The 23,303-nt window shown below is 38.7% G+C and overlaps 1 protein-coding gene across 3 annotated transcripts in view; it reads right to left on the bottom strand.

Moving 5' to 3' along the window:
• The window catches only part of SETD3 (SET domain containing 3, actin N3(tau)-histidine methyltransferase), a 62,317-nt gene that overhangs the window by 36,647 nt on the left and 2,367 nt on the right, over positions 1–23,303 (bottom strand). For 2 of the 3 annotated variants that reach the window (XM_040067091.1, XM_040067093.2), the window contains exons 2-3: positions 1,971–2,080; positions 266–358 (exon numbers count right to left, since the gene is read on the bottom strand). In XM_040067091.1, coding sequence (XP_039923025.1) covers positions 266–358; positions 1,971–2,073 — 196 coding nt within the window. In that variant the 5' untranslated portion in view covers positions 2,074–2,080. Of the gene's footprint in view, positions 1–265; positions 359–1,970; positions 2,081–21,806; positions 21,866–23,303 lie in introns of all 3 variants that reach the window. The other variant, XM_040067092.1, reaches the window with a different exon arrangement.

Below are 23,303 nucleotides of genomic sequence, written 5' to 3'. Positions count from 1 at the left end.
AATGTTCAGATTTATAGAGACAGAGCAGCAGACCATGCAATCAGGAACCAAGGCGGCCTCTTATTCTCTAAGGATTTTTACTTCTAGTCCTTCAGATTGTGATGAGAAAACAATTTCAAGCTCCTTTTTCTACTTATCAGACAGAATTCTCACAGGATCATCTGTCTGTGATAATCATTCAGAATTCTGAGTATTAAAATGGTTAATGCCAGTGGTGAAGCCCACCTGAACATTTCAGAAACACTTGCAAGTGTTTTACTTTTACCTTTTTGCTTTTTGCGGATTTTCTCCACTAGCGAACGGATCTGTACATATTCTTCCCACTCTTTACCAGGACCTGGGGGAGGACTGCTGCATTCTGGAAATAAAAGTGTTTTCTTTAATTAAGTACATAATATACATATATATATGCACACACGCATATACATACATATTTTAACCTCAGAATTAAGGTTTCGCAGTAATTTAACAGAATCCCAGTACTATTTGTCCTTCAAATATGTTCACATGGCAAGTAAAACAAGCTCCACTGTTATCAACATCCCATTATGTGACAGGTAATTCATTTAGACTTCTAAAACCTTCACAGTATAACTTATTTTATTTTTGATATCTTTCAGATGTAAGGAATAGCAAATGTCTAAAAAGCTTGGAAGTAAAAAAGGTAAACAACCAGACTAATACGTAAATAATATCTCAGATAAGACAAACAACAAAAAAGTGTCTATTTTCAATAATTCAAGCAAACCTCTCTGTTTACATTAGCCTGCTTGCCACCACTTTTACTGCAATGAAAGCAGATAATAATAGCACAGAGCATACCTTAATTAATTGAGAAATTTGCTGGTACATACATCTGACCTGCCTAGTCAATACTGTTTTCATGGATGCACAAGTACTGGAGGGACAAGCAAAGGAACACAAAGCCATGCTTTAGCTTTAGATTACATCCACAGTGTCTCTGCCAATATTCTAAATGTCAGTGTATGGATTTCTTGATCTAAGCCATGTAAATCCAAGTGGACAGCTGAAGATTACCTTGCACAACTGATTTGAAAAATTGAAACATTGAATAAAATATGGAAGCCTGACAAAAAGAACAGCTGATACTTGTCTTTGCTTAGCAAATTAGATCTACATTTTATTTTTGGTAGCAAAGCAGAGGCCAATTGTAGCATAAGCATCAAACTGCTTTGCCAACTCCTTGTCTCCTCTTCATGGGAAGAAAAATTTTAATTTTTCTAAGGCAACATTTAGATGTGTCCAGAATATGAAAATCTGGACTTGTGTTTCAAAAAGAACTGCATCACAGCACAGTTACTAATGACAGTATAAAGAGTCATTAGTATTTTAGCATTATTATATGAAATTATGCTCTGCTTTTCATATTTACTAGAAATAATGGATGAGTTCCAAGTTCCTCAACAAGTGGAACAATCTTTGGTCTATACACAAGCTCTAAGCACTACAAAAAGATAACAAACAGCAACAACAACAAAAAATTTAACTAAGCAACAAAAATATCTGTGCGGTTGAACTGACTTGTATTACTGCTTCCCATAGTTAATTTCCCTATTCTAGTATCAGTTCAAAGTACTGTTCAAGTGATAAAGGAAACAATGTAATTCTTCAAGTTTACAATGAAAACATTTTTGACAAAGCTTCAATATCAAGTTATCTAATTATTTAAAAGTCTGATCTCACCCAGTATTTATACTTGCATTCAGACGAAAAGCCAAATGCTGCCACAAATATGATCTGTCCAATATATACACATTTAAATAAGCAATGATGGCACAAATTAACAGAGATAGCTTAGTATGTATCTCAGAGTTACTATTTTAAGCACTCTAAAACAGGAAGCTTGGCCACTTACAGAAAAAATACAACTCATTGGCCTCAGCAAGAAAATGCTTTTGAGTGGTTTGCCCCCATCCCTTTTCCCACAGAGGCACAAAAACAAAACTTACTTTGTAATAATTCACTAATTAGATTCAACATTTCCTTTGGAGATACTGTCGCTGTGGCTCCTGTACTTGACTTCTGAGTTTTCACTCGGCTCTTCTTCCCCATCTTCTAACTAAAACAGATTAAAAAGCACTCTGTCACCAGTTACCATGAAACAAAATATAAGTATGAATGAACAAGATCTTCTTCTACGAGTCATGTAAAAAAGAAAAGAATGAGAATTTTTTTCTCGCACATATATATGTGCAAGTATTATTTGTATGGCCTGAATGTAAGAGCCATACAGCGCAATCTGAAGCAATATTTCATATAGTTGTACATTAATTACTTCAAGGTAATTAGAAACTATAAATCTTACAGACAAAAAGAAAAAATTATTTGAATCACATGCAAATTGATTAGTTGTGAACAAATATTATGGATTCCAAAGTATTCAGCCTATAGAAAACCAGGTTATTTGATCTCATCAGCTACATGGCCAATAGCAGCTGAATTAGTATTTTGACTGTATGTTACATAGTAATTCAAAATTAATTGAAAATTAAGTATTCCATTTCAAAAGAAAATCAAAATACCATCTGTATATCTTTGCTGCAGCTTCTTGTGATTCAAGGCAACTAGTTAAAGAAAACTTATTTTCAGTTCCCAAAGTAAATGGAGCATCATCTTAGGCTGGTATTCCAACATTCAGTGCCCCTTGTACTCATGTCGGACTTAAATCACACAACACCTCCTGGAACAGCAGTGTAGTGAGGTGTGAAATATCCAGGGAATTTCTCACATACACTGGGAGCAATTTCTGATGCTGGCACTGAATAGGCTTCTAGGAGAGGGGTTGTGCAGGATCTGGTGCTCATGAATAAGAAAGAACTGCTCACGCATAGGACAGTCAACTGCCTTGGATGCAGTAATTGTGAAACTGTACTGTAAGTCTTGAGAAAAGAAAAGAAAGGAATTTAAAAAGCAGACTAAAGACACTGGACTCACTGCAATAGACAGAGCTGGGACTTGCTCAGGGAATGGTAAGCAGAATGACTTTGGAGCTACAAACGAGTCCATGACAGCCAGTCATCTTCCTGAGCTCTCTTCTCTGAGCACAGAGCTAGCCTTCCCAACATGAAAGAAAATCAGCAGGCTCATCAGGAGGCCAGCTGACTCCTCACTGACAGAGCTCAAATGAAACAGAAACACAGGTAAAGTGGAAGGGGACAGGCAACTGGAGGAGAATATAGATGCACTCACTGTCTGGGCAAGGAGAGGATGAAGGAGGGAGGCCAAAGCTTGTTTGGAGCTGATATTGAAGATGAATGTGAGAGGCAAGAAGAAAAGCTTTTTCCATGAGCAGAAGACACTCTGGGGAAAGTAATTCAGCTGCTAAATCAGGAAGCTACCTAGAGATGAAAGGTACAGAAAAAGTTGAGACAGCAGACACTTCGGGCATGGTTGCAGCAAGGGCTGCTATCAGGTTTACCATGTTTCTGTATCTAGTGGCAAAGTTTGAGGGAGAGGAGCTACCAAGTCAAAAAGCTACGTAGGTAAGCTGGGCCTATGCAAGTACGGAGGAATCAGGTGGGAAACATCCAAAGTACTGAAAAAGTTAGTTAATGTCTCTGGAAGGCTGGTGGCTACCATCTCTGAAAAGTCATGGCAATTGCTCATGACAGGAAACTAGAAACTTAAACAAAATCCAACTGAAAGGCAAGGTGGAGGCAGGAGAGAGTAAAGAATCCTGAGAACTAGAAAGTAGTGGGTCTCACCTCATTTGCTGCACAAAATGTAGAATGAGTTCTAAAAGGAAGTTATTTCTAGCCATGATGAACATAAAAGTGACCGGGATCAGAAAAGAGACTTCTAAAGACAAACCCTGCATTGCCTTAAGCAGAAGAGTAAGTGGCTTCATGGATCAGGGAGAACTAGTGGTTGCCAGTGCTTTGACTTTTGTAAGGTTTTTAACACTATCTTCCATAGCACCCCAGTTGTCAAACTGAGGAGACATGGACTGAATAAGCAAGCAAAAAATTCCCTGAATAATGAAGTTCAAAGAGTTTTGGTCCATAATCCTTTATGTCAACTGATCAGGTGCAGTATTTCTCAGGAGATAATACTGGCCAACATCACCAGATTTGGATGCTAGGCCACAAAGGATCCTCAGCACATTTACAGATGATATAAAATGGGGAAAGCAGCAACATGTTGAAGAGCAGAACCAGCATTCAGAAGGATCTCAGCTAACTGGAGGAATAAGCCAGAAGTGACTTTGTTAAGTTATACAAAGTATCCTGCATTTGGGAAGGAAAAGATCATATTTAGCATCATAGCTGCAGACTGGACCAGCAGCAGCTCTGCAGAAAAGGATTTGGAGACTAGGAAACTGCAAGTTCAACAAAAAAACCAGCACCCATAAACCAGTGAAAACCAACTGCAGTTTGAGCTGCATAAGCAGCAGGTTAAAAGAAGCAACTATTCCCCTCTGCTTGCACTGGTGAGGCCATGAGTCCAGTACTGCAGCTTTGGGCCACACAGAGCAGTAGGTACTGGCAAACTGGAGCACACCCAGAGGAAGGCCACTAAGAGGGCTAACATGTAAGATGAAATACATCATTTTTTTCAGTCTGGAGATGAAAAGCAGTCTGCTACTGCCTTCACTTTATGTTAAAGGGAATTATATAACAGGTGAAGGCAAATTCACCTCTCTGTTGTATAATTGTTATTGTTGTTGAAAACACAGCAAAAACTCAACAAGCAACAGACACACAATGCCTCAATGGGAATTCCACAGACATAAGGAAAAGCCTCACCCTGAAGATGGCTGAGCACTGAACAGGATGGAGATTTAACAGCATCTCCAAGCAACCTTGGAGAATTTAAAAATTTGACTTGGCAAGGCCCTAAGCAACCTGATTTAACTTTGAAACTAAAGCAGAAAATGGAGCCTCTCAATCTCCAGATGTACTTTTTTTTTCCCTACAATTTCACATGTTCTTGCAACTGAAGTCTTCACATCTATAAGAAGTCTATGCAGTAAATAATATCTCCCTGTACAGCATAGAAGATTCTATGTCCAGTTTGCAGTGAGATGGGAGAGAGACCATCATGTCCACAACTTTAGACATCTCAAAGACTTCAAACATGTACCTAAGTCATCAAGATCGCCACAGCCATAGCAGCTTTAAGTTACAACACACTGCACAGTAAATATCCATAAAATGCAAAAATCACCATACAGAAGCAGTGCTTTGTGCTCCAGGTGTTCTGAGCATTCCGTATATATAAAAGGAATCATTTTATCCTTGGTCAGTGCAGTTAGCTGACCCAAAATTAAATGTTTCCTCTCATATGCTACTAAAAAGTTTTGTTCTTCAGAAACTGATAATAATACTGCAATGTTTCGACCAGCAGCTGAAAAATTCTAGTAGGAAAGGTATAGAATCTGGCTGCTTTCCTTTTTCTTTAAGATTAGAGTGAATAAGAAACTACCAAACCCAAGGTTTATTTTAAATAGTAACTTTGAATGATCAGGAAGCAAGTTAACATTGTTAACTTATTAACTCAAAATTAAAGGAGCTCAAAACTGACTGAAAAGCAACACTTCATAAAAGGGAAAAAAGGCAAAACTATAAGGTGTTTTCCAAAGAGAAGGCAAAGAAACTGAGTTTTTCATTTTCTGTCATTAAACATAGTGCAAGAACAAGAGTAGCTCTGAGTAGACAGAAACTGTGAAGTCCTGGGGCATATCCATATACCCTGATTTTAGCACTCTGACAGACAGATGTCAGAGGCTCAAACAACCCACCTGTGCTGCTTAATTTTATCCATCCCCCTTGAGTCACATCATTTACTTTCCCAATACAATTTCAACCATGAAAAGCCCACACATGTAGCTGGTAAGGAGAGATCCCAGAGATTCAATGTGAGAACCAGTGTCTGATCACATCTCTTGATGTTTGTGAATGAACACTGGACAGCCTCTTGAAAGGTGTTGCTCTACCACAAACAGCTGCACTGGATATGAGATTTCTTAATATTTTCCAGCTCAGATGAAGGGGCAATAACACTCATTATGTAATCCAGGTTGAATTTATAATAGTACTCACAGGAAATAGGACCAATATAAAAGGTCAACCTGCATAAAGCAAGTGAGACAAAGAATAACAATACCAACAAAAAATTAATTTAGAGTTTATTTTCGTGTTTTTCTCATTATACAGTCTTTCCTTCTGGTTTGTTTCTTTCTTTACCCTCCAGCAGTCTTCTCATGGTACATCCTTCACAAAGGCTTTATTTGCATATCACCTATTTACTTGAGTGCTCTCCTCTCCTGTACACTATCCTGAAACAGTTATTTTAGACTCTTCTGCTCTTAAGAAGAATCAAGTCAGATAGGTCTGTAATGGATCCAACAGCAAGATTGGAGATGGAGTCCAAAATCTTAAGAGCAAGAACAATGCAGTTCTGTGCTGATTCATACAAATCTTTTCTACATTCTCTCTAAGCACAAGTCCCTGAATCTTTAGAATCATCAGAAAATTAAAGCACTCACACGCTGTGTATTTCATGATAAAAGTTACAGTTAATACTTACGAGTAACTTGATATAAAGATACGTAGATTGAAAAAATGAAATTATTTTGTTTTCTCATTTCCAAGAATGAAGCAAGTTAATTGGTCAATAAATTGGGGAAAAACAATATTAGCAAAAGTTCTGTATACACAACTAACAATATACTGCAGGCTTTTTTCTTTCCACTTTTTTTTTAAAGTTGTATTGAGAGAAATAATCTGCTTGAAATAAAAACATCAACCAGTAAATTTATGAGAAGAAAAAAAACCAAAGAAAACTGTGCACATATTATACATGGAGACATGAAAAGTGCCACCACTGATTCAGAACAATGCAGTGATACATGAAGCTGTTCAAATAAGGTACACAGTCAGCATTAATTTTTGTATTTTTCCTTGTATGAAACAAGTTAGTAGCAAAAATCCATTATTCCAATGAAAGTACTGCCAAGAATTTTGTCTAAAGGAAAAGCTGATTTCAGAGCATGTGAACCTCAGCTTCCTAAATACAACGAAAAGGAAAATTTGAACAATGCTTTGTATTTGTATTACCATCCTAGATGAATATTGTTTCAAAGGCCAAAACCAAAAATCTAGCTGAAATCTGGTCTACATAAGTAAGAAATTCAAGATTAATAGAAGAGATGTCTCAGCTACTACTGATGTTCAAATAACACACAGCAAACATACCATAGAAAAAAACAAGCTCATTGAACACAACTCGTAAGATTGACGGCACCATAATCAGAAATGCATTTTTTCAGTACACTGCTACCAGTATATGAATATGAAATGAGCTCTGTAAGTATCTCTGCTCTCTCCTTTGATACATGCATCCTAACTATTGCTTCTTAGCCATCAGAATTTCTACAGAGAAAATATTCTGCATGCATGACTAAATCAGCAAGTCTCTTACATAAAAACACCCCAACAAAACCATTAGACTGATATCTTGAGATATCTGGTTAAGGAAATGCTTCCTTTTAAGGAATCATCTACTTTGATCAAAACTGTGCTTTTTGATCCAATTCCCAATCAGAAAAACAGGTTTCTACTTCCTACATACTTACCTTCATTCAGAGTTCAGTTACACGAAACAGATATAACTATTTAAACCGAACACATTTGACAGCTGTATTGTTTAGTAAGAGCCATAATTTGAAAGGATTTGCTGCTATACATAGATGTCTAGAAAATGTATTCCAAATACCAGAACAGTGAAGTCTATGTACCATTAAAAAGTCACACATTTTATCTTATAAAATATATAATCTAAAAATAGATTATGAATGTTTTTTCAAAACTTATGAAATCTAACAGAACATTTCATCCAATTTCATGTTTGGGAAGAAAGTTTAGTTTAAGGAGTGCTCTGCTGTATTTAACCAGCAAATGAGGGGTAATAATGACAGCGGGAGACCCAATATGGAAAAAGTAAGTGTGCTTCCTTTGTTAAATTACCTTTTGTAATTCAGTTCATGAAACAGATTCTAGAGTAAAATTTCAATTAAAAAAAATCCAGAATTCCAAGAAATATTTGTAACTTCAGGGAAAAAAAACCACATTATATTTTCAATATTAAATACAATTTCAGCCAAAAAGTATATTTTTTTGCAAGTGACTTAAACTATTGTTTAGAAAGAAACAAAGTATGAACCCTCTTTAAACAAAGTATGAACCCTCTTTTTGGCACAGCAATGAAAAGAAGGGGTGCTTCCCAGCACCCGCATGACAACAGAAGAAGCAATAAATACATATTAAAATATACCTATGTAAAATATAGCTGTACTATATGGGGAGAAGCAAAGCAAAAAATCCTTCAGATGAACCACAAACTTGATGAATGTCTGAAGAAGCATCACACATTTCAGTGGAAAAGTAATTTGGGTTTTTTTTCTTTCCGAGTTTGGCTTTCTGGTGAATAGCTTTTAAGTACTATGCTATGTTTCCTTTCAAATGAACGTTGTTGAAAATTCCTGAAAGCATTCTCCAAAGAGCAAGTGCACTGACAGCAATGATGAATAAGCTTAGTAATAGAGAACACAGCCACATTTCCAAATATAGTGTATCAGCTGGCTTGACAAAAAGAATCATGCCAAAACCGGCAGTGAGGGGGGTAAATGATCCATCTCCCTCTCTAATACCAATATCAAAGAGCACTTGTGTTGGGCCAGACTTTGAACTGGTTTCCACACCACACACAAAAATAATATTTTAATGAGCTGTAAAATATGCCTCCTCTTGACTTACAGCTTTAAAAAGTGAGCACGTTCATCTAACAGCTTTAGAAGGTAACCATGAGAAGTCCACACAAAACCCCAGAAGTACTAAAGAAATGCCACCAAGTGAATGCATTTTTGTTGTTCTATTTAAAAAACAACCTCCTTTAGCATTGTATTTAAGAAACCTAATACTTATGGTATTAGAGAATTTGACTTCATCACAGGACCACATTTCCTTATGGAAGCAATGCCAGCTTGCATGATAAAATACAGATCCTTCCAAATAATAGGTCAGAAAAAAAATTCCATTTAATCATTAACAACCCCCCCAGCTTTTCACATATACATGACAACTAAGAAGCTCATCACAGCACTCCACAGAGCTACAGTCATGTTTAACAGGAAAAAAAAAATTAAAATATCTATCATTAAGCACTGTAAAGACACCTACCTCTACCTCTTCCTCTCTCTAACTGGGTAAAAATACAAGTTTGCAACCTATGTTACAAAACTGTGAATGTGATCATTGTGCTAAGTAAACACTGTGTTAATTTTTAACTGTGCTGGGATTAAAAATTTTATCCTACATGATGCAGACTACATGGAGGCTGATTTCTTCTGGATGTGTATCTCACTTTCTTTTCCAGTGGCCTCAGACTCCCTGCAGTGCTCTGTCACCCTCCTAGTCTCTTCCAGGACTCCACGCCGCTTTCTGTTCCCTCTCCACATGACCACACAATCCAGGCAGCATTTCCTCTGCAGGTTTCAGTATAACTGTGAATGTTGGGCAAAACCACCAGCACACGTGGTCACTACCTGACAAACAGGCCAAGCAGGTGAACTATTCTCAACACAGCTCTTCCTCTAGCAAGCAGTTCCGGTAGAGTCCTCCCACTCCACCAAAGTTGTTTGAAAACATCCAACAAGTTGATGGGTGAAACAGGACAAACTGAGCAGCAGAGAGAACTGACAAGCCTTATTTGCTTCAGCTGTTACTTTTTACTTTACAGAGCAGTAAACCAGCTACCCAAAAATTTGCCAGACTTTTACAATACCAAACAACTTAGGAATTCCCACAGGAAGAGTTACCTCTCCAAGTTTAACTTTGCTTCAAGGACTCAGTACATTTCAATGCAGTATCTTAACATTGTATCTTCTTTAATTCAGATCCTTGCAGATGCTAATTACATTATGTTCTCATTATTACATAATAGTTACCACTCCATGCATCTACTTGGCACATATGGGCACAGATGGCAGAGGGGTGCACATCTAGAATCTGTATTAGAAGGATACATATGGGTAAACAAGGGCAGACAAGGAAAAAACAAGGGAATTCTCAAACCATGCAAAGAGCAGGAAGAGGTGAGTACTGTAGGTGGCTGTGGGATATGTTCCTTGCCTGCATCAAAAGGGAGGACAGATGAGTGGGATGCACACAAATGAAGCTTGCAATTTCTTTTTCTAGTTTGACTGCCTAGCCTAAGTCCTTTTCCCCTCTGCTTCAGAGATGGAAGTGCATCAACTCTTATATCAATATATGTTAAGAAGCCAGGGTCTTAAAGGACAAGCTTAATCCTTATAGGCAACTGAATGGAGCTCTCCAATCTGTATGTAGAACACATCAGTTTTACACTTGATATGACCAGTTTTATGCAGAATGTGATCTTTTGCTTCCACTGATCAAGTTTGGTTTTTTTCTCCTAAACTTGAATCTTATGACTGGGGCTAAAAAGGTAAATACATTTCATAGCAAATAGATGAAATCAAGAAGTGCAAGAACAGTGTGGGCTGAGGAAGAGATCTGTGATCTTTAAGAAAAATTCAGCTTATACATTTACAATGAACACTATGTTTTCTTCTGAAAAACCACCTACATCATGTCACTTGGAAACCACATTAACATTCTCATCACTCCCAAGGTATTAATCTAGATGTTCCCACTAAATAAATGACTAATTAGTTACTGATTCAATCCCTTTCCCCCCAGCTCTTTCACCTTTGATGTACACCACCCCTTCTCTTCTTGCTGTTAATTCTCCTCTCCTATGACCGCCTTTTCCTTTTTCTTCCACTTCCTCTACAAACTTGTTCCAAAAGTTGTTCTAAATACAAATGTCATTGCAGTTCACTGTTTGTGTATTTTCTTTCTCCAGCACATCTCTGTTCTTCTGTTTAAGTTGCAAGTCTTTTGGAAGTTGGACCTTCTGTGATTGTATAGAGGAATAATAACAAGGCAGCCTTCTTTTTTTAAAACAGGATCTGAAGTATTTCTGTAACACCGATGACAATGCTGACAAAAATGACCTAAAGAAAGCACTAATAAGATTAATAATAGAAAAACCCCTATTTTTTCCCACTTATGACTGCATTCCACTTAAAATACAATGTGAATTTATGTTTCCCTCAACCATAACCCACACAATTTCCTTGAAGAGCTAGCTTTGGTACACGTGTTGCTCGTGGCAAGATGCTGTACTTAGAATCAGCCCAATGCACAAAAAAACTAACACAGAGTGCCCTAGGATCTTCTGCTCTCCCAAAATAACTTGCACCCCCCAAATGCAGTCCCTTCTTGCTAGTTAATCTGAACACTCTATTCTATACAAAATATAGGCCAGCTGCTTAGGCTTTTCATTTGAACATCAAGTCGAGAAAGCCATCTCCAGCAGCAACCCACAGATCCAGATACACATTCTGCAGGAAGAGAGAGCGCCTGGAACACACATATATTGGTTACGTGCTGCAGTTTTTTTCCAGTTCCATCTTATGAGGTTCTGCTCACCATTGCCCCCTCCCTTTCTAGTGTCTGCTTCAAGACCCCCCAAAGTCACAGATTCCTCCACAATCTTCTTGATTAAAAACCACTTACTACTTTCCCTCATATCTTCCTATCCACAAAGAACTGCCCTGAACAGCATCCACCATCTCCTGGCAAAAAAAAATCATTAGAAATGTATGCCCATGTTCTTAATGCTTCCAAATGAATGCTTTATCTTCTTACAGGAAGTGTCGAAGTTCAGTTACAGTATATGTATGCCACTGCTTTAAAAACAGTTAACATCAACTAAGTAAATAAAAAAATACTGTTAGATTTTTGCTTTTATACTTATTCACAAAAGTCCAATTCTTGCAAAGCATCTGTTTTTCAGCTAGACCATCTTTTTTACCTAATTCTTCATATGGGCTGTTTACTAAGGCATAAGACAGTCACATGATTGACATATACTTCAATAAACCCAGATGTAAAATACATTTTGTTTGTTTGTGAGAACACTACTTACATGTTTTGTCCTGGAAGAGCTGTTTGCTACGGCAGTGTAATCCCAGAGGAAACACCCTCAACATATAAAAGAAACTTTGAAAGAGTTTAGTATACAGAACAAGATTAGTTGTCTAGATCTAGCCTACCACTGCTCACATAAGAAAAGTCCCCAAATGGTAAAACCATAAATACAGAAAAGTTAATATGGACCAAAATATTTATTATCCAGTATCTCATAGCTACAAAAGACTTATAGTTAGAAAGTTACTTTGATTTTACCTGTTATCCTGTGCACATACAGACTGCACAAAGCTTAGGTAAAAGCGCTAAGACATGAACTAGTAAGTATTTGCTACCTTTGCTGTACTTAAACAGCTTTGTAAAGATCTAAATATCCCACGATTTTCAAAAATAGATCCTGTGATGGCTTAACACAACCTGTTCTATTTGCCATTGCAATGTGCTAGCAAGGCTCAAAATCACTTCAGCATGTCATTTCAGACAGCCACTCCTTGGCCATGCTGGAACATTTACCAAGTGTCTTCATGGAAATCTCAATATTAATGATGACTAATGAGATCAAAAACTAGGACCTATCTGCCATCACCGTTTCCTGTATTTTGCTTAGTCAGACTACTTTACAAAAGTAAAAAAATTAGTCACACTGGTGATTATGAAGGCACAAGTTAAAATAAATTAATACTATGTAAATACAGGTGCAACAAAACACTGTAACACTCAATACATTGCTACAGAGTGAACAGCTAAGAGCAGATGCTCTGTCCCTGTTGAAGACAGCTGACGTGCTTTAAAATTTTGGCAAGGCCTCGCATGCAATTAGGACTTTAGGATGATGCTATTCAAGTATATATTTCCATGACAATTGTGTTTTAACCCAAAATGTACATTTCACATAGCTCTGTCTTGGTTATTAAGAATCATAGTAATTTCAATCAACAAAAAAGAGGCATCACCTCTTTAAATGGGGGAAAGAATTACTAATAAAATTTAGTAGTTCTTTCTGCTAGGGCAGAAGGAACAGAGCCTGGCTGAAAAGAAAAAAAAAAAAAAATCTTAGGTATCACTGTGTAGATTTTTTTAAAGTTCTTTTTTAATTGCATTATAGTCAATAGCATAAATAACACATAACTAGGCAATAACATATATTCCAATTAACTGGATTGTCTCAAAGGAAGAGATTTAAAGCTGAAGACACTTAATGCCAAGGACTACTGGTTAATTGCAACAATAATTCCACGTAAGTGGAATGCCCTCAAGCAACCTAGTAGCAATTGGGGCCACAATTATGGCTATGCACTGAAAAATTCTCCTCTCAGTTCAGCTTAGTTTTTGCTTTAACACCTTTGCCTACCCTCTGCTTTCTACACATACTGCAACTCCATTAAGATTTACTACTGCCTCCTACACAGCTCCCTTCCAGTGAGATAATTACGTAGGGCCATCATACTGACAAAGCACATCTCCAGTCCCAGCATAGCAGCACATCCTATAAAGGGACAGCCCTTGCACCCTTCTCATGTAACTAGTTCTCATATTGAAGTTACTCCCCCAAGCAGCCAGGGGATGCAGATGTAACATCAGATACATCGCCTACATTTCATTGAAAGGAACCTACTACCCACAGAGACCTTGCAATATGGACACAAAGTTACAACAAACCTCTTGCAAATCACTCGAATGAAAGAAAGGAAGGAAAGATGATATCCAGAGCAAAAAACAAGTTTCACAAGCTTTAAGACTCGTTCTAGGCTACGTGGCAACACATGTAATTCTTGCCCTCAAAATGAGTTTCATTATACATTCACATCTTGTACCAACTTAAATTGGCTGAAGGTTTCAATACCACTGCTGAAATTTGGACACTGAATTGACACCACCCAGTACGCACAATTAAACTGTGCTTGAAATTATAAGTATCTGAATTCAGCTACAGTTTGATGTTGCTTCCTGGAATACCCTGTCCTTAAAGAAGGGATTCTAAGTAGTTTTAAATTAACTGCTGCATTTTTTTTCTAGCTAAGAGTATGAAGCACAGCTGTTCCATCAAGCTTCTGGAGCAGATGAATTCCTTAAAGATGTAGTCAGAGGTAGTACTGGTGGCACTTCACCCTGACCAGGAGAGTTTAGGACCACTATCAGACCACAACAAACAAAATATGGTCCAGCAATGTTGGAGTCCAGGGCATTCCTTTGGTTGCCCTGGAGGGTCAGAGACCTGGGCAGGGGGGTCTGGGACCCCAGCCCAGAGCTCAAAGAGACACTGGCTTTGATTTCAGTCCATAGGAAAAACTTCCTACACTGAGAGAAGGTTTACAGGCCACAAGAATGTGAAAAATAGTAGTTTAGCTTATCACAGGGTGAAAAAATAATAGTTTTAGGTTCCTAGCATTAAAGTGAATGGGGACAAGATGGAGAATCTGGGGCGTTGTCTCCTTCTTCTTCTCCTTCCCTCACTCCATTGCTGCATTGATATGGCACAAAGTAGTTAGTTAGAATTGGGTCAAAGTAAAGATGACCTTTTTAGTAATAGTGATAGACATTAGTAAGAAATAGTAAACAAGAAATACGTAGTAATTAGTATAAAAGATAAGGACAACCCAGCTCGGGGGGAGACGTGAGGAATCCATGCAGCTGCGAACATCTTGTCGGACTCCGAGAAAATTGTAAGATAAGAAACAATAAATGAAGTATGCAACATTAAAAAATCTAAACCTGAGAACTCCGTCTCTTCCTCTGGCGTGGCTCAGAGCTGTGCAGGGGAGCAAAGGACCCTGAAACCACCTGAATGTCAGGGAAAGCCCCCGACACAGCAATGTTTATTGGATTCCCAGGCTGCAGCCAGGAACCACAGCAGAAACTAATGCAAACAATGAAAAGACAAGTTTGGAGAATTTCATGGGGTATTTATGTACCTCCTCTTAAGCTTTCCAAAACGTGGGGATAGTTATGCCAGTTAACGGGCTTGCTGTTAAATTATGCTGTGTGCCTTGCACACTTCTGAAAGACACTGGACAAATCATGTTGATATAGATCATGGTTGCATGAAGGCAAAAAGTTCAGAGGGGCACTCCACCTCCATGAGAATGTGCTGCTCTTTTACCCACACAGAAGGTAAACCCAGCCTGCCTTCCTGCTCTGGCTGCAGAGCAACATCAGCTCATTGTACACACATATATAAAAAACTATCACTGCTCATTTGTGGAAATAATGAATGAGCATTACTGTCATTCATTCCATATATATTCATCCCATGTGAAGTTCGAGGAGAGTTGTGTGCTTTGTTATACAAGGTTGTACAATGGTTGCCAATGTATAAATTGCAGCAGTGCACAGATTTACTGCCATGCAATTGATAAGAAATACTCTGGGGATGCTCCTTAAAAGCTTGAAAGAAACTTTTTACCAATACATTTATTACAGAGCTGCTTCTTTTGCTGGCAAACCCTTATAGAAGAGATCACAGCCCTCAAGCCCCGTTATGATTACATTTCAATTCACTGCAATTTCAGTGTCCTCAAGCCACCTGGGGCAGACCAAGCACTCTGCATTTCTAAATCCCAAAAGAGTACTGTTTGACGGGTGAGGAACTTCTGACAACATTTAAGAGCTATGCACATTGAAAAAAAAAATTAAGACGTTTCTGCTATGAATGCCTGATAAGTGATGTAACTGAGGGTTTAACAACTGTCAGAAAGGCTTCCAAACCCATCTGCCTTAAACCCACTCCCTAGCTAGTGGTTAAAATGGTGATTATTCCAGAAGGTATCTGGAAGTTTCACGTGAAAGACTGGCAGTTTTCTGATCATTTTATTCTAGACCTTGAAAATGAAGTAGCATACTTTTTCAAGCCCCTTCATACCTTCCGGCATTCATAGTTGGCAACTTGAGACCTTACAGTCTGCTCCGTGTTTACTCAAACTCTGCAGTAGTTTGAAATAAAGAAGCTTTTAACATACACATTTACTGGGCTCCAAGGAACAGGAAAGGCACAGCAGTATTAAGTGTTACTTAGCTTCATCCCTGAGCTTTCAGATGTTTCATAAAGTAATAAACAAAATGTATACAGACTATAAGGTACTGTAAACTGCCATCATCTTCTCAGAACGGTAATCCTCACAATTCAGAAGAATGATAAGAGAACTGCTAGGCAGCACTTTTTTTTTTTTTTTTTTTCTTTTTGTATGCTCACAGGTGACAACACAAGCCAAAGAAGAAAAATTTTAAACGTTTATTTTAGCACACACATTACTGAGCAAGCACATTGCCCACTCCACTTCTAAAATATCAAGGAAGACCATGTAACTTTCTGAACAAAGCCCTCCTCTCTGCATTAAGGCAGAAAGATTGACCAGTATGTTTTCACAAGGTAACCAGACCCTAGAAGCAGTATTTCAAAATGTTCAGAAAAAGAGCTGGAAAGATTTCTATAATCTTCCTATAAACCTCTAGGAAGCCTGAGCTTGTCTTGCCTCTGACCCCTCCAAACTTAGATTTCAATGGTTTTATTTCTAAGTACCTTCCTTCCTAGTTTCCTGGGCCTATCTCATCCTGCACAGCCAGCACAGACAATCCACTTGTGCCAGATTCCAGAAGTTTGGACTTCCAACAGTCCCAGGACTCTGCAGACCCTGCACCTTCCATCTCATCTGAGATCTGCATGGCTTCCTGTGGCACAGCAAGAATCCAGTTCAAGCAGCAGCCTCAGGGCCTGCTGTCGCAGCCACAGCCCCGTGTCCCTCGCCAGCAACATTGCCAGGTCTCTTTCAGCCACAAAGGACCACAGACGGACATTGCAATAACCAGCAAGTCACACCCGCAACACTTGTAAGATGATACTTATATCCATCAGCCCAAGAAGAAAAGTTGTTCCTACTGAATATATCTCAAACAAGGGAAAAAACCCAGCAGCGTGACTCCAGACAAAACTGGCTGTTAGTGTTACAATTCCCAGTTCTGGTAGCTGAGTTTCCGGCTGCCACAAATAGAATCATTATCTACAAGTCTGGCAAATTCATGAATAGAGATGTCTTCTACTCATACCATAATTCTTCCTGAGAGACACAAAGGACAGAACTGAATACAAACACCGTAGATGTTGTAGCAAAGCTGCACCTGGATGTCTTGCTGCAGGTGATACTGGTGAATCTCTATCCACCAGAGAAAAATGCATTCTGGGAGCAGCAATACTTTCCAAAACTAGACCACTCATGCCCTAGGCCTTAGGCCAACATGTCATATACAGTCAGGACAGAAGTCTGCAGAAATGTGCTCAAACCAGCTTTTTGTTATTAACATGATCTGCCATTCAAGAGTTCTCTGGAAAAGATACAACTTTATCTTTACAGAAGGTAAAATATTACTCAAAGTTGCACAGAATTTCAGTGTCTCAGAGAGCTACAGTAAAACCCCAGGACAACAAATAAAACTAACTTCCCACTTTCAAACTAGGCATACACCATGCCTTCAAGACTACAGTTTGCAAAGTTTTTAGCTGTTCATATCATTATGTGAAACTCTACACTATGCCTCCAAACCATTTAGAGACCAACTCTCAGACCAACTCTCAAACTCAAAGTAAAACAGGCCAGTTTTTTATATTCAGGCATGGATTCAAAAACTCAGTAAGCCAGAGAAACAGGCTGTAGAAGCCAGGCATCCTACAGTGACAGAAGGAAATCATAATATTATATGTCATTGTCTTGAAAACAGGAATTCTATTTTCAAATAGGGCATTGACAAATGCAAAAATTGTAATTTCATGAGCGCTTACAGAGCCCACTGTTCCTAAGCATCAGCTGGGAACAAATAACTGCCTGAATGCTGGCTTTTGAAAATAGGGGCAGAGAACAGATACAATCTGAGTCTGACAACCACATGAAAACCCAACAGTCATTTTCTGCAACTCTAAGTTTTAAAGTTCTATCAGTGTACACACTGTATCAGCACACAGAGCTTCTCAAATTGGTTTGACAACATCCGTTTTACTTGCTCCTGACTGACAGAACAGGTGCAGCATAGTCCAGAGGGAATGGATGCTTCTCTATTTTAAGCAGAGTTAATATATTAATATGCTATCAATGCAACTCTGCCTAGCAAAGGAGAAGATTACACATTGTAGGTGGTCATCCAAAGTAACCAGCCATTTCTTTCTTCACCAGCCAACCCTTACTACTTTCTGCAAGTCTAAAAATACTATCCCAGCGCACAAAGTTCCTTAGAGAAAGAAATTCATCCATAAACAGCTCAGCTTCCTGCTAAGATCTGCTTCATTTGAAAAAGGCAGGTTCCAAAGAAAGGAATATCCAAACACAGGCAGTTACCCTCCAAAGTGAGCAGGAGTAGTAATAGAATGGCTGCTGGCTTACAGAGGTTAGAGTTCCACAATAAGAGTGCTGAAATGAGTCAGTCACCAGTTTCCTGGATGCCAGCACCTCTAACCATGCCACCTGGAAGCTCACAGACCATCCAGATGCCACAGACTGTACAAGGCAGTGGAGAGTGACCCAGAAGGTTGTGTGTGAGTCCTATTTTGAAAAGTGAGTTTTGTCTATGTAAAAAAAGAAACCCTGGACAAATGGGACACAGACTTTTAGACAGAGGCCAGTAGCTATTTCTGAGTAACATATTCAACAAGAAAGAAACTATACAGATGCATTGAAGAAATGTTTTTGTATCAAGGGTTCAATTGACCAAACTGAATGAATAAGCCTGTAAATAGCTGCAGAGAACTAGCTAAAACTGGAAGATCTGACCATTTTATCACTGGTTTTGAAGAAGTAAGAAAAACAACTTAATGAATATTGATATCAACACCTGTCCCATTCTATCAAAAGAATGATAGAACATATTAGTGATTATTCATCATATCCCAGTGAAAGTCTGGAAAAACAAATGTTAAAACCAGAATAAGGAGTAGTGACTACCAATGCAGTAAACCAGAACCATTTTAACAAATTCTGAAATGCTATCTGTACAGGTATCAAAAATGCAACAAAAGCACCTATATGCCTAACACCTTCTACTTTTGAAAATGATAAATTATATTCTGTTGTATTTAGGGGAAAAAAGTAACATTGAATGCTGAAACAAATCTTATATAGCTGCCTGGAACTAGAGATTTGATGCACAAGGGTAACTTGGTGTTTGTTAACTGAGGCATCTGTTCACTCTATACACTCTAACGGCCTACTACTTTTGCTTCTTCTAAGAGTACACAATTGAAAACTGAAGGGCAGAAACAAATCATTCTGCTACTACTCCATCATTATAGAGATCTTAAAGAGGTGAGACCTTCAATGATCACTTCTTTCAAGCTCAGGAATGCTCCATCCCTACGTGCAGGATGTTAAGTGAAGGTGGCAGGTCTGCATCAATGGACAAGACACTGCCGACAAAACTCAAATAAAGAAACAGAAGAGGTGGAAGCAAGGCCAGGAGAAATCAAGGCCCCGTTTGAGCATGCAAGGGTGGGGACAGGAAAGCTAAACTCCATTTGAGCTGAATCTGGCAAGGGACAAAGTACAAGAAGGACAGTAAGAATGGCTTCTACAGGTGCATCAGGAGCTAAAGGAAGATGAGCCAAGGCAAGGCGTGAGTGATGCTGAATGGGGCCAGGGAATCTAATGACAAAGGACACAGAAAAGAAGACTGGTAGTGCATGTCTTCTTCAATGACAAGACTTGCCTTGTCCTCAGGAATTCCAGGCCCTGAGATCTGATGTAAGGAAGACTTATCTTTGGTGAAATAGGATCAGGAATACAAACATTTAAACAAACGTTAAAAAAACCCCAAAAGCTCACACTGAAAGGGACCACTGGAGACTACTTATTCAAGCCCCCTGCTTGGGCAGGGCCACCTAGAGCCAGCTGCCCAGGATCATGTCCAGACAGCTTTTAGATATCTCAAAGAATGGAGACTCAGTCCCCACACAGTGCTCAGTCACCTTCACAATAAAAAAGTGTTTCTGGATGCTCAGAGAGAACATCCTCTGTTGCAGTTTGTGCCTATTACTTCTTGTCACTGGGCACCCCTGAAAAAACCTGGCTCTGCCTTCTTTGCACTTTCCCTTCAGGGAAAAGTACACACTGAGAAGATCCTGCTGAGCCCTCTTTTCTCTAGGCCAAACAGTGTCAGCTCTCCCAGCCATTCTTCATATGAAGAAAGTCCCTTAATCATCTCAGCGGCCTCTCCACTGGCCTCTCTCCAGTAACACCACCCCTCACACTGAGGAGCTACAGATACTCTCAGAACTGGACACTACACTTCAGATGTGGTCTCACCAGTGCTGAGTGGAGGGAAGCTGTTGAAGCAAGTAACCTTGATGAGAGAGCAGTGGATACTGTTCACCTTTACACTGGCTTTCAACAACATCTACCATCACATATGCAGATGAGCTGATGAACTACCAACTAAAGCAGTGGACAGTGAGGTGGACTGAAAACTGGCTGCACTGTTGGATTGAAGAGGTTGTGGTGAATGGCACTAAGCTGGAGGCTAGTCACACCAGCATACCCCAGGGATTAGTACTGGGACTAACACCGATTATCATCCTCACTACTGACTTGAGCAGTAGGACAAAGTAGATATACAGTTCCACAAATTATATAATTGCAGACATCAAGACACTGTTCATTGGAATTACCTAGAGGCAAACCTGTAAAAAGAGATCTTTCAGAAGTAGTTGTCAGAAATATTTCAATACAAAAGTTCTTAACTGCAAAATCTTATTCTTTCAGTTCTTGAAGTTATTATGTGACTACACCCATAAACTGTCATCAAATAAAGATAACCAAGTACCTCCAACAGTGGCCACAAAGACAACACCCACAGGACCTGTCAAGGGCACAAAATAGCCTGCACCTCATGCTTGGTTGGCTACCCCTTCCTACGAAGTAACTAGTCTTCCCTCAGCTTAGCATGAGAATGGGCACACCAGGAGAAACCCAGCACACAGGGAATTTCTGGACCAGCAATACAGGTTCCATAGAAATAGAAATCCACATACCACATCCTCTCCCTACTCTGCTGAAACACTACTTGAAAACTTTGGACACCAGTGCTATAAAGCATTAAAGACAAAGCAAGATTAACTAAGAAATACAGGCAGCATTTGTAACATAAGAGACTTAGCTTTATTGAGGTGATTCCATCATTATTTATCATATTCTAAAATACTTACAAACATATAAAAAGGACAAACTGATCTGCATGCAAAAGGCTAGAATCAGACAGCTAAAGCAAGAGCCCCAGAGATTGACTCCACTCCTTTCAGTGCAGGTTATCACACTCTTAACAGAAACAATAAAAAAGCAACTGAATAGAACTGACAGACATCACAGCCTATCTTCAATTACAAGAACAATTTTGGCCTACATTAAAACATTAGTTGAAAACCACGTGTTCAAACACTGCTGCAGGCACTTCTAGGACAGGTTAGCCAATTCCTTCAGAGATATTGGGAATATACCCAAGAATAAAATAAGCCAACTAATCAGTCAGCCCCCAGCACATAATAGGCTTTAACATCAGGCTCAGAAAAACCTCCTGAAAAGTAAAATTATATCTCTCTAGCTACAAGTTATATTGTGTTTTGATTCCTAATAGGATATCAGCAGTTACATTCTCAGAAACATGTCTTTTCCTTTATTTCTGCTTTATGTATTACCTACATCTAGCCAACTTCAGAGCCTGTAAACACCAGTACTGGAGATAAAACTGATCTCAAGCATAGTCATTCACATCTCTGCATGATTCAGCCCAGGTTAGACTTACAGGTGGAATCCTCCTGCAGGGACAGGTCTGTTGTTCTGGCCTGGTCACAGAACCCAGAACTGAAATGAAAGAATACAGCTCCAATTCTTCCTTATTTCAAAGAAAGAAAAAGGATTAACAGACTACCTGAACAGTATGGGAAGTGGTAAAGGAAGGGAAGGGATAGACAGAGCAACTGGAATAGTCATTTGTTAGAAGAGATGCGAGCAAGAGGCAATGTAGGGCAGAGCAGCTAAAAACAGAAAAAGGGAGCAAAGAAGGTTAAAGCAGAGGAAGGGCAAGACCAAAAATGCAAAGCAATATTAAAATACACTTGGGCATGAAGTCACCTCTTAATTGCTACAAACACAAGCCTAGCTCCAAATACACAAGATTAAGGCCAGACAACACTAATGGGCCATTTTTATGGAGCAATGATGAACTCCTGCTGTTAGACTTTAGACTTTCAGTTTTGAGAGGTTTTTACTCATATTTTATGTAACAGTCTAAGTCAAAAACATTATTAGTCATCTAAAACCAGATCTAGGAAGCTGAAATGTCTCTAACCAGTTATCTGGCAAAGGATGGTCAGAATCAAATAATTCCCTTTATTATAGAAAGCTGTACCACCACAGGTTTGCCAACCATGAGCACAAGCCTAAAGCATCTGGAAGAGAGGAAAGACTGAACCCCTGCTGTATGCACTGCATACATCTACTCTGCAAAGAACAAACTGCTGATCCCATTACAGTGTAAGGTTAAGGAAAGAATACATAAAAATACTACTGTGATACTGGGAAGAAGCCAGTCTACAGAATAATATCAAAAGAAGCTACTAAAATTACCTAAATACTTTGATACACTTACAAAAGCACCAACTACAACAAATGTAGCTAATTGTTGGGAATCAAATTCCAAAAGATATTTATTCTTATAATTAGAATCATATCCATATAATTAAAACATGTCTTGACAGTATTCTGATTTCAGATGCTTGAGATAGTACTAATCCACTAAAAAAAAAGGAAGTCCTGTCATTTTGATATTATCTCCCTCCCCACATAGTTGAACCTAGCTAGATACTAAGCACAAGACTGTCTCATGCATTAAATATAAACTTCTGGTAAGAAATTATTAATTTGAAGGTAGCACAAAACGCTGAAGGGGGAAAAAAAGAAAGTCCATATCCAACAGAACAGCTCAAAAAAAGTCTGTATTTCTTAATTCACTTTTATCAGCCTGCTAATTCAGAACTATTACATTATTTACTATAGGTTTGTCCCTATAGCCCTTGACCTCCCATTAAAGCTTTCTTAAGCAGATGGAGTGCTTCTTACTAACACCTGACTGATCCTTCTAGGGAAGGCAGTTTACTATCCAAAGGAAACAAATTCTTAACTCCCTTGCCTCTCTCTTGAATCAGATCCTCAGACAGCTATTTGACCAGAAAAGAAAAAATACTTAGTCTTTGAAGAAAAGAAGCTGATTAACTCTACCAACTTGCCAACCTACTTTTGC

Source organism: Hirundo rustica, chromosome 6 (genome assembly GCF_015227805.2).
Source record: "Hirundo rustica isolate bHirRus1 chromosome 6, bHirRus1.pri.v3, whole genome shotgun sequence".
NCBI lineage: Eukaryota > Metazoa > Chordata > Aves > Passeriformes > Hirundinidae > Hirundo > Hirundo rustica.
The sequence above is the reverse complement of the archived record's forward strand: the minus strand, read 5'-3'. Positions and strand labels throughout refer to the sequence as shown.